This window comes from Zingiber officinale, chromosome 6A (genome assembly GCF_018446385.1).
Source record: "Zingiber officinale cultivar Zhangliang chromosome 6A, Zo_v1.1, whole genome shotgun sequence".
Taxonomy (NCBI): Eukaryota; Viridiplantae; Streptophyta; class Magnoliopsida; order Zingiberales; family Zingiberaceae; genus Zingiber; species Zingiber officinale.
Genome location: NC_055997.1, coordinates 73103517 through 73116027, shown reverse-complemented (window position 1 = coordinate 73116027; position 12511 = coordinate 73103517). Strand labels below are relative to the sequence as shown.

The window sequence follows — 12511 nt, the reverse complement described above, 5'->3', positions numbered from 1 at the left end:
CTATCTCCGATCTGCACATCTCGATCTGCACATCTCGATCTGCACTCTGGGTCTATATCCAGACCTGTCTCCTACTCACGACTATCCGTAGCTTATACGTCCTGACCTGCACGCTGGGTCTGTCCAGACTTCTGGGATTTGCCCAGACTTCTGCTCCTGGACTTGGATGTCCCGACCTGCACGCTAGGTCTGTAACCAGACCTGTGATCCTTGGCTTGGGTGTCCCGACCTGCATGCTGGGTCTGGTTCCTGACCCACATCTGTCTGCTGTTATCCAAGGCATGTATGTCCCGACCTGCAAGTTGGGTCTGGTTCCTGACCCGCATCTGTCTGCTGTTATCCAAGGCATGTAAGTCCCGTCCTGCACGCTGGGTCTGTTTCCATACCTCTACTCCTTGGCTTGGATGCCCCGACCTGCACGCTGGGTCTGTTTCCAGACCTCTACTCCTTGGCTTGGATGTCCCGACCTGCACGCTGGGCCTGTGACAGACCTGTTTGTTTGTAGTCTCCGTCCTTAGCTATACCTGGCCCACGGGCCCGTTTATTACTCACTGTCAAGGCTAGTCTTATAATCCCCTCCTTTGACCACCCTGTCCGCTGAAACTTTGACTTTGGCCACGTAAGCTGGATTTTTGACCCCCCTGCTATCCATGTCAGCCTGACTGTTGACCGGCCACGGCGGCTTAACTTTTGACTTTCCTGATCTCCACATCAGCTTGACTGCTGACCGACCACGGAGGCTTGACTTTTGACTTTCCTGTCCTCCAGGTCATCTTGACTTCTGACCCTCTTGTGGCCTTGACTCATGATCACATCATCCTATCGACCCCACAAAACACGCACCGTATCATTACACATCTCAAGCTCTTCCAGAGAAGGAAGTTGACCCAGCGGTGGAAGTTTTTTGCTCTTGTAACCACATTCTTGTAGAACCAAATGGGTCAACTTAGTGAAGGATGAAGCACCCACCCATCCAACAAATCTAGCACCCGGATAGTGAGTTATTTTAAGGGTCTTGAGATTGACATGCGGTTCGAGGTACTTAAGCTGCCACTTTGCCTGATTTCTATCTGTCAAACTGTCAAAACCATCCTTACCCCAATGTAAGTCATAAAATGAGATAATTCACTTATAAACGGGTTGTGTGTGAGTTGAAGATTTTAAATGGTATACTATAAATAGGTTAGGGTCAAGTTTAGATTAAATGAGTTTTGATTCAATGAGATAACAACTTATTTATAATTCATTTATCTAAATCGTGACCCTTACTTATGGGATCTTGAGATTACAAAAGGTGTTCTCAGGGTTACGGTGTCATGGTAGGATATCCAAATTATTACTCAAGTATCATAGTTCGATCCTCAACTATGGCATATTTATAGAAATTTTTCCTCCAAATGGGGGCACAACTAAAGGATGTTGGGTTGGTCACCATGTGTACTTCCTGATTTACCCTGATGACCAATGAAAAAATTCTATAGGACCGAATCGATCACCCCAACGATAATCAATAAGATTAACTGAGATTATAAATTTTATCCTCCGAGCTACTTTGTTTTTGTTAAGCATAGAAGCCCCAGAATTGTTTTATGCATGTAAATGATCTTATTGAATATTGGGTAAGGAATAAATTTTAATTTTGAAGTTAAAATATGGAAAGTCATTTGTTAGTGTTAATTAGTTAACCTTTGAATAGGTTGTCATAAAAGGTTTCTATCTTGATGGATTTCATGAACGTTTTGCATAGAGAGATGCTTTACCTGTGTTGAGGGCTCCTACAAGGTAATACTTTATCATCGTTCATTTTATCATATTTTACAATATTTTTGGACGACACCTTTCTATTATTATTTGGATGACACCATTCTATATCTTCTCCATGTCTAACAAATTGAGGATTAATATGTAAAAATTTATCTCATAGGTTATACTCCAAGCATTGAATCTTACTCAATCAATACTACATTTTCTTATTAATTATTTAAGATTTTAATTTGGTATAATACATTTATAATCATTTATGGATTATTTGATTTACTTATGAGCTCATATTTTGCATTTATAATTAATGGCTAAGAGCAAGGCTTATGTCTATAATCTATTTATTCTTATTTGTATTTATAATTATTTAATATTTTGAATGATGTTTAATGAGAAAAAATTAAATGAAAAATGAAAAAAGAGAATTAAATTTAAATATTGTTAAAGGGCATTTTAAATATTGTCAATTTAGTGTATATATATATATATATATTATTTTGTTAAAAAGATTAATTAAACAAATGATGCTTCAACCATCTCTGTTTTTAATAGAAACATGTTATCAAAACTTATATGAAAACTAATTAAGAAAAAAATTCACGAGGAATCCACTATGTAATAAGTTATATATATCAAAACTTCTCTGTTGAAATAACTTTTTACATATACAGTCTAAACATATATTGCAATTAAAATAATATTATTGAAAAATGGATCCTCATGATAAAAATCCCTTCTCAATGTTAAGATCCATCTATGTTGCTACCATTGTCATCCGGCTCTGTCATCTTTATCATCTAATCCATGTCGCCGTCGTCATCATCGTCATTCTCATCCATCTCCTCTTCCTCTCCCTCGTCATCATCACCATCGAAATCACCTCTATCATCTATATATTCATCAATGATAACATAGATCACACACAAAAGAAAGACAATGATGGATACGAATAACTTTTGGAATATTTATCAAAATAAGTATTTCTGTATTGAAAAGAGAGTGCGTATTTTTTCCATACCAAGACATATGGCATAAGCTGTTGTTCTTTGAACCATTTCTTAAACAAAGAACAGTCAATGAGCTTCATCATCAGACATCCATCTCCTCCTCATCTCCCTCGTCATCATCGACATCCGTCTCCTCTTCCTCATCATAATCCACCATCGCTTCTCTTCCTCTTCCTCATTGGGATCTCGTTCCTCTATCATCTATATATCAATGATAACATAGACAAAGCACACACGCAAAAGGAAAGACAATGATGCTTATGAATAACTTTATGATTTATCAAATATATATTTGTATATTGAAAAGAGAGCGTATTTTTTCATACCAAGATATTGGGCATATGTCCTTGTTGTTCTTTGAACCCCTTCTCAAACAAAGGACAGTTTTTGAACTTCAGTTGTTGGAGGGTGGCTGGTACTTTATCAAACTCAAGAATAGGACATTCTTTTATAATTAAAGAATTCAAGGAGGTGAAGTTTTTTAACCCTTTAATAAACTTCAATTCTCCAGAATATTTCATCTTTAAAGTCTTGAGTGAAGGTAGCTGTTTCTGTGACAGATGAACACATTCCACCATGATATATAATAATGTCAAGTGTTGGAGCGTTGGAAAGTAACACTTGGACATCCACTCACTATGTTCCTGAGTTATGATATTAATGTCTAAATTTGTCAGCGACTGGAAATTTGAAACAACAGGTACACCAACACTACCCAATCCCATTCTTTCCACGGAAGACATAAAGGGGAACTGAGGAAACTTGATCAGCTTAAAACTGTAAATTTGAATATATTGGAGACTGGGGAAATCACCAATCTCCACTCCATCCCACACTTCCCAATTAAACATTTCCCAAAACATCAAGCTTTTTAGAGAGGGAAATGCAATGTTGTTTTGGAAAGAATTAGATGGAGATGCCATTAGCATGGAGCAAAATTCGCGTCCCACATGTTGAATGTCATCCATCCTACGTATCATAAGATATTCCAGAGAAGGAAGTTGACCCAACGATGGAAGTTTAGTGCAATTCTTACATTTAACTAGACTCAACTTGGTCAACTTAGTGAAGGATGAATCACTCACCCATTCAACAAATTTGACACCTGGGTAATTATATATCTCAAGGGACTTGAGGTTGACGTGTGGTTGGAGGTATGCAAGTTGTTGTTCTGCCTTCTTTTCATCTTGTTTAGAAAGGTAATAATCCTTTTTGCACCAATCTAACCGCAAAGAATTAACATACTTTTTTGTCTTCAGAGGAGGGGAGTTTGAAAATATGTTCACATAGCCTACATGACAAATGTCGATAGTTCCTCCAAGTTTCATCAAACTATTCAATTCTCCTATGTCACAATGCTCTTTTTCATGACTGACGTTGAAGTGGTTGAGTGTCTGCAAGTTGGTCAAGTTTCCAATTCCAGATGGAAGAAAGGTATCTTGTCTAGTAAGCGAAAGATGACATAGGTTTATCAAATTTCCAATGTGCGTTGGGAGTTTAAAAATATTACTATTGAGAATTTGTAAGTTGTAAAGGCAGCATATGGACTCTGGAAGACTCTGTATATTAGTATCTTCTATAGAAAGGTAGCGAAGTAGTTTGAGGTTGCCCAATGAATCCGGTAGCTGTGTGATGCCGATGTAGTTTAAATAAAGTGCTCGTATGTATTTCAATTTTTCGAAAAGATCCTCAAGGACTCCAAAAATTATGACATGTCTTGAATGAACAGCCATCTCCTCACAGAACTTACTAATAATAGATGAGACTCGTAGCCGTTCGTAATTTACCTCCTCCGTGTTGGTCCTGGGACGGGTTGACTGGGGCACGGGGGACGAACGTATTTGTCTTTTGTCACAATAGTTTCTAATAAAAAGTGTCCGCAGACGTTTTAGTTGCTGAAGATCTTTTATTGCCTGCAGAAGTTTTTGTAGTTGAAGATCTTCTATGCTGAACTTATGGCGGTCGGTGGTGACCGATAAGTGTCTAATCATTTGTAATTTTTCTGTGTTGAAATTGTCATCCATCACACACAGGCATTCATCTTGCGCTACATATTGTGCAAGATCGTGAACAAGATCATGCATCGAATAATGGATGTAGCTCAGATGTATCAGTGACCTCTCAGTCAAACTTTTTATGCATTTTTTGCCTATGTCATCTGCTCTCCTATCTCCATCAAGAGGAAGAAGACCTTGTGACATCCATAATCGGACTATTTCTTCTGAATCTAAACTTGTGCCTTTGGGGAATAAGGATAGGTATTGGAAGCATCTTTTAAGTTGTATCGGCATGCAATCATATGATATTTGAAGTGCTGATAAAACTCCATTATTTGCTTGTCCTGATTCCCACAACTCATTCGTTAATAAGTCCTCCCATGAATCTATATCTTCTTCGTGTCTAAGAGCACCTCCAAGCACCTTCACAGCTAAAGGTAAGCCTTTGCACTTCTCTACTATCTTTCGGCCGATGTCTTCAAGATGTGGTTGTAGGCTCTTATCTGCTCTTCCCAAAGTGACTCTCTTGAACAATTGCCAGCATACATCAAATGGTAAGCAATTAAGTCGAGAGGAAATATTGTCTCCATAATTCTAGCAACTGGTCGATTTCTAGTGGTCACTATAACTTTACCCACTTGAGCTGATAGTAAGGGCTTTCTTAATTCATCCCAGAGAGTGAAATTTTCATTCCAAACATCATCTAATATCAGCAAAAACTTTTTCCCCTGCAAATTCTCTTGTAGTGCACGTTGGAGCACGACTAGATCTTCAGGAACTTTCACTTTCCCTTTCCCCTGCAGATTCTCTCCTAGTGCATGTTGGAGCCCGTCTAGTTCTTTATGAACTTTCTCATCTACAAGTGATTGTAGAATCTTCTCTGTCAAACCAACAACATCAAAGTTTTCAGATACACAGACCCATCCTCTTGGATAGAAATAGTTTTCCACTCTTGGATCATTATAGACAATCTGAGCTAGTGTTGTTTTACCCAGTCCTCCCATCCCAATTATTGCAATCACAGAAACTCTATCCTCTGTTGAATCATCCTCTGACAGTAGCCATTCAACCAGCATATCTTTTTCATCTACTCTTCCAAGAACATCTGATTCAACCACTAAAGAGCCTGTTTCTCGGTTCATATCTGAGAGCATGGGGCTTCTCTTTCTTTTTCCAGCCTTCTTAGGCAACTTTAGGAGTTTCCACTCCTTGGTGATCTCATCAAACCTTTTCCTTATCTCTGCGGCTTTATTTGCTAGTTCATCCTGTTAGGTTCATAATAATGAATCGAAACATCGAATAGAAATCATGAATCCAAACATCGAAATTATAGATTACAGTATGAATTCTAAAGATTCATGCACAGGATCTTGTTAGTTATCCAGTTTACAGCATATAAAATTAAACTGAAAACAACGGAAAAATCAAAAAAGTAATTGAGGTATAATTCACAAAATTAATCACTCTTCATAATCGCGTACCTCATGTGCCCCGCTGTTGTTCTCATGCAATTGTTTGGAACGCAACACCTCGTACTCGTACTCTTCTACTACGTCTTCGGCATCATAGGCAACATCTTTGAGCTCGCTAAGCCAAAGCTTCTCCCAGTGACTTTTTGCATGATTCTCCTCCTCTGAGTCAGCAAGTTTGGCTTGGATTCGCCTCATCGTCTCTGTCAGCCTACTCATCTCCCGTTCAATATTGTTGTGTAGCAACGAAGAAGATGTTATTGACGGTGAAGCCAAGCTATGCAGCTTGGCTACCATCGTGGTAAACATGGAAGATAGGAAGCCCCCTCCTCCGGCCATTGTTCTTCCCTGTTTCTTGTTGGAAATTAATTTTAGGTAGGCGCTAGGCAGAGTAGGAAGGAGCGGACTTATGGTAAATTAAGGGATGCTTAAAATACATAAACTGCCAAAGTGAATGCATCAAGTCTCCCATGAGGTAGAATGCACAACCACTCTTTGGACTAATTGGCATCTATGCGTGTTCATTATGCAGCCCTATATATATATATATATATATATATATATATATATAACTACTGCATCAAGTCTCCCATAGAACTACTGCAGTCTATGAATCCCCTGGTCTCATGATGTAGAATGCTCACAACTCTTTGGCCCATGACTAATTGACATCTATGCGTGTTCATTATGCAGCGCTATATATATATATATATATATATATATTATTTAGAGTAATTTCATTGTCAATCTTTCTTATGAATAATTATTTCTTATAAATTTAGAATAACTTCGCTACCGGGGGAAAACATCTATGCGTGTTCGTTACGCAACCTTTGTTTTATTTGTTTTATTTAGAGTAATTTCATTGTCAATCTTTTTTTTATGAATAATTATTTCTTATAAATTTAAAATAACTTCGGAGAAAAAAGCTCCTGCAATAGGTCGCACCTTATATTTGAATCTTTAGACATGATATTGATCACAATAAATATATCATTTTTATTCTAATTAAGTTTGTTATGTATGTCATTCAAGTTAAGCATTTTCCTAGGAAATTTGAGTCTTCCGTATGAGATGAAAATTTAAGCATATATATATATATATATATATATATATATATATATATATATGTATATATAGTATATAAAAAGTATATAGAAAATGAGGAGAAAAATAAAATTATGATATCGTTTCCAAACTAAAATAGAAGAGTTTTGTTTGTTTTATCAATATTTAAGATAACAATAAAATATATTTATTATTATTCAATTTGTGAAATATTATAATTATTATCTGAATATATAAAAATGATAATTTGGAAATTATTTTTTGATTTATTTATATTTATTTTTTAATTAATTGTTTCAAACTAATCGAAATTGAAACCAAATGAACTATTTATTACTGATAACCGTCTGCAAATATTCTTTTTCCAGTTAATCAACCTTTTTTAATTTCAGAGAACTCTATTTTTAATATGTTTTATTAGTCTTTTTTTCTCAGTTATCATGAATCATGTTTATGCTAATGCTATCCCATAATCGCTTCAAAATACGTTCATATACTTATTTGTTTTAAAATTTATAAGATGTGTAAATTTTTTTTTATTTTTATTTTTAAGAAATGAGAGAAAATCATTATTTTATTTTATTTTTTCTCTCTTCCCTATGTTTCTCAACAAACTCATACTACTTTGAAATTATAAGATCCAACAAAATGTACTATATCTTTTCAATTTTTTAACATTGAAAATATATAAAATACCTTTAAAGAGGTTATATACATTGATTTTTTTTCTCTTACTTAGTATGAATTTTTTTTTCATACCGATCCAATCATTAAATAGATTTCATAGTTATTGAAATGGTTTCCATTGGGCAAAAAAAAAAGGGATTTCTTTCTTCATTTTAGTTTTTTATTTTAATTTATTTCTTTTAAAAGCTCTCAAAATTGTAAAATCAACAATATATAGAGTTTTAAATATTTTCATTTTATCTCTATCATTTAATATTATCAAAATGCCCATATTATAATTTAGTTATGGTTCAATTTCATTTTCTCTCTTTTTTTTCTTCATTTATATTTTATATTTCTTTTTAAATTACTATAACTGGTACTGCCATAAAGAATCATATTTATTTAATCCAATTAAAACTTTAGTTGATTCTTCATCTATCACAACTATTCTAGGGGAATCATCTGTTGGTACAATTTGCACTAACGATCTAGCTCAGATTTTGATAAATGACAAGTGAGTTAAGTTAGGTACTATCATGATCTAATATATTTATTGGGTGCGCAGGTTTCGGGATATTCGATAACCGATTGATAGTCGGGATGTTCGATTCCCGATTAGTGAAGCCCGGATGTGTGATTCCGGTAAGTTGGAATGTGCGATTCCTGATTGGAGAAGATCGGATGTGTGATTCCGGCAAGTCAGGATGTACGATTCCCGACGGGTGAAGACTAGATGTTTGATTCCGGTAAGTCGAGATATGTGATTCTCGATGGATGAAGACCGGATGTGTGATTCCAGTAAGTTAGGATGTTTGATTCCCGAAGTCTGGATGTGTGATTTCGGAGGGTAACTCTACAACTGGTAAGTAGAGGTAAGTCACTAGAGGAGAGTGACTAAGTGAGGACGCGCCCCCGTTCAAAGGGACAGTAGGCGTCTATCCGATTTAGGTCCATTTCAGAAACCTAAATCGAGACTGTGATTAGATCCTAGTCTCGGGGAGACATGATCTAATTACTACTCTTTATTATTACAGTGCTAACATTTGTCTTGTAGGCTTATTGGACTAACACGTTTTGTAGGGCAAGAAAAACACAAAAGGCCTCGGGTACTGTTCACCCAAGGCGCCTTCCAGGAGATGGAAGGCGCCTTCAAGTATTTAGAGGCGCCTTTGCACTGTTCATGGAATGCAATGAAGGCGTCTTCTATAGAATAAAGTTTGACCTTCTTGACGATAAGCTTCAGCGAGTTTCGGGATTAGATTTATCCCATTGGAGGCGCCTTTAAGGCCTTGGAAGGCGCCTTCCACGCTCAATAAAAGAGGTGCTTGCCCACACTTTTATATAGAACTTCCATATGAACTACTGTGCATCCGATTGAGTTTTCGTCTGCTCCGGTTGCCTGCTGCTGCTCTATAAAGTCTGCCTGCCTTCGAGCTACGCTTCTAAGACATTTGATCATCTCCGGTAGACCAACCACAACACACCGAGTACTCCAACTTGTTGGTAACCTTTTATTAAGTGTTACATTTCTAATTATTACCGTTTTAAGAGGGAAGTGTAGGCTATTACACTGTCCCTATCTTTGTATTTGATCACCTCTTCCGACGGTTCTGGAAGAGGCATTTAGTGGATTACTCATCGACAGGTCCGTGAGACCTGGGTCTTGGAGTAAGAGTTGTCGTAGGCTCCGAACAAAATAAACCGCTTGTGTTTTTCTTGTATTTTATATTTTCATTTATTTTACTTATTCTCTGCTACGTATACTTTGCTTTTAAAACTAAAAAGAACTAGTTTTCAAAAACCACATGATTCACCCCCCTCTCATGTGCGACTTAATCCAACAAGTGATATCAAAGCCGATTTTACTTTGAATTGGTGCAACCACCAATCAAGCTCGGGGGAATTGCTTTACTTTCTTTTTGGATTACAATTTGTTGTATTTTATTTGAATTGGTAAATTTTGTCTCTTCAAATAACTTTTTCTCATTCGATTGTTACTCGAAATTGGTGCAACACCACTCAAGTCATCAATATTTTTTTCAAGCACTACTAATCCAAGACTAAGTCTTGGAACCTCTCTTTAACTTTCTTTTTCATGAATCAAATGACTTAACTTGAGGGCTTCAACATCGCTCCTTCTCCTCTTTTCAATGAAAATGACTTTTCATACTAAAAGAAAAGAATGGAGGTTTATCTAAAGACGAACATCAAGCAATGGTTCATCATCCGACGAGGATATTGTGCACTTGTAGACGAAGTAACAAAAGTACCACTTGATCTTGAAAGATGGAGTCCGGAAGATAAAAATAAAGCTCAAACCGATTCTAAAGCTTTGAACATGATCTAGAGTGGATTCACAAAGAAAGAGCTCAACCGAATCGACCCGCACGAGAACGCAAAGGAGCTTTGGCACAAGCTCATCGAGCTACACGAAGGAACTCCTGATTCAAAGGTAACAAAACATTACCTACTCCTAAATTCTTTATTTAATATTAAAATACAGGACGGAGAAATCATGAGCCAACTACACGCGAGAATCAAGGACATCCTCAACGGACTGCACATGATAGGGCACCAAATCAAGAATCAGGACGTTATCAAGTACACTCTGAACTCATTCCCTTGAAATGGGCATCAATCGTAGATGCCTATAAGATTTCAAGGAACCTCTCTAAGTTAAAATTAGATGAATTGTTTTGTGAGCTTGAATTACACGGACAAACTAATGGTCCAAAGGTCGAGAAAGGAATTGCTTTTCTTGTAGGTACTTCGAAGGGAACTAAACCCGAAGCCAAAACTGAATCCGAATCAGAATCAGCTAGTGAACATGGTAATAAAAATGTTCACTAGACGCAAGAAAAACTTCACCAAACGCGACATGAAGAAGATGTCCAAATCAGCATCCAACAATCCAAAGGCAAACATCACATGCTATGGTTGCAACAAAAAGAGACACTTCAAATATGAATGCCCAAATGGATACTAAATCAAAAGGAAACAAAAGAAAACACTAAAGGCGACCTGGGACGAATCTTCTTCGAACGGATCAGGAGCAAATGAACGAAGCAAGCAAGCTACCTCACACTGATGGCAATCGGAGGAGAAACAGATCAAGACGACGAGTCCAAAAATGAGTCGAGCTACGAATCTTCATCTGGGTCAAACTAACCCGAGATAAATTCTTTTATAAATAAAAATTTGTTCAAAATAATTACTTGTTTAAATAAAAGATTAGTTAAAACCGAGGAATATGCTAAATAACTCCTAAAGAAAAATAACCTCCTTAAGGAACAACTGAACATGAGCTTAATGACTAGCCAAGTTCAAGATAAAGATTCAAATCAAGTTATAAAACTTGAGAAAGAAAACTCTATCTTGAAAAGTCAAGTTAACGAGCTCAAAGGACAGTTGGAAAAATTTACCTTGGGAGCCAAGTAACTAAATATGATGCTTGGATCCCAAAGAGTGGTGTACAATAAATCCGGACTCGGATACAAATCCAACATAACATATAAATCATTTTTAACTTTAAATCAAAATACAAATTCAACTAAGGCTTGGGTTCCAAATGTTAGGATGTATACTAAAAGTCTAGCTTTTGATATAAACATTTATCTATAAATAAGAATCACATTAGTCAAATGCCTACATTTATGATAAATGTAGTTGTTTAATTAATTTATATTGTAGATAACATGGTGTGTGGTATCACACACAGAGAATCATGTTATCAGTACCTTATAAATTATAACAGTAGCTCACGACCAAGATGGAAAGGAACAAACCATTGAATGGTCGTAGTGTAATTAGGTATTAGTTTATCTTAACTATATAATTACACTAATACACTTAGAGTGTATTGAGTAGGACCATTAGAGGTCGTTTCTTTTATACTGACTTTATAAAGGAACAAAAACCTCAGTTATTATGGAAGTGTGTGCTCTTAATCCTAATATAATAACAAGCACATATATTTGATATTTATTTCTTTAATTTATCAATGGGTGAGATTTAGTTCGATAAATCAATAAGCCCGATAAGTTGAGAAATGATATCACTTATAGTGTGTGTTGTTGATTATAGAAGGAAGCTGTGTCCTAGTGATCTAGGTTAATAATGCCCCCAAGAGGAGCTCATAAGGATTGTCATGTTAAACCCTACAGGTAGACTTAGTCCGACATGACGATAAGGTTGAGTGGTACTACTCTTAGACTAAGATATTAATTAAATGAGTTGTCAGTAGCTCACTTAATTAGTGGACATTCGACATCTTAAACACAGGGAGACTAACACACTCATAATAAGAAGGAGCCCAAAATGTAATTTGGGATTGGTGCGGTAGTTCAATAATAGTTCTTTTGTGGAATGAATTATTATTGATGAAATTAAGTTGTGTGTTCGGGGTGAACACGGGAAGCTTAATTTCATCGGGAGACCAAAACCAATTCCTCCTCTCGGTCCCTATCATAGCCTCTTGTATATAGAGATTTATACCCACCACATACCCACCTTCTTACCCACTTTTGGTGGCCGACCAAGC

General features: G+C 36.3%; 2 protein-coding genes across 2 annotated transcripts; both read right to left on the bottom strand.

Annotated features, from left to right (window-relative positions):
- Window positions 1-2377: 2377 nt before the first annotated feature.
- On the bottom strand, window positions 2378-5218 carry LOC121996555 (putative disease resistance protein At3g14460). The gene is made up of 3 exons (XM_042550559.1): window positions 3095-5218; window positions 2780-2969; window positions 2378-2650 (listed from the first exon to the last, which is right to left on the bottom strand). Exons 1-2 carry the CDS (start codon window positions 5057-5059, stop codon window positions 2835-2837), a joined length of 2100 nt encoding a protein of 699 aa, XP_042406493.1. The 5' UTR covers window positions 5060-5218; the 3' UTR covers window positions 2378-2650; window positions 2780-2834.
- Window positions 5208-6719, bottom strand: LOC121996556 (disease resistance protein RGA2-like). The gene is made up of 2 exons (XM_042550560.1): window positions 6247-6719; window positions 5208-6030 (listed from the first exon to the last, which is right to left on the bottom strand). The coding sequence occupies exons 1-2, from the start codon at window positions 6571-6573 to the stop codon at window positions 5224-5226; spliced, it is 1134 nt and encodes a 377-aa protein (XP_042406494.1). The 5' UTR covers window positions 6574-6719; the 3' UTR covers window positions 5208-5223.
- Window positions 6720-12511: the final 5792 nt, after the last annotated feature.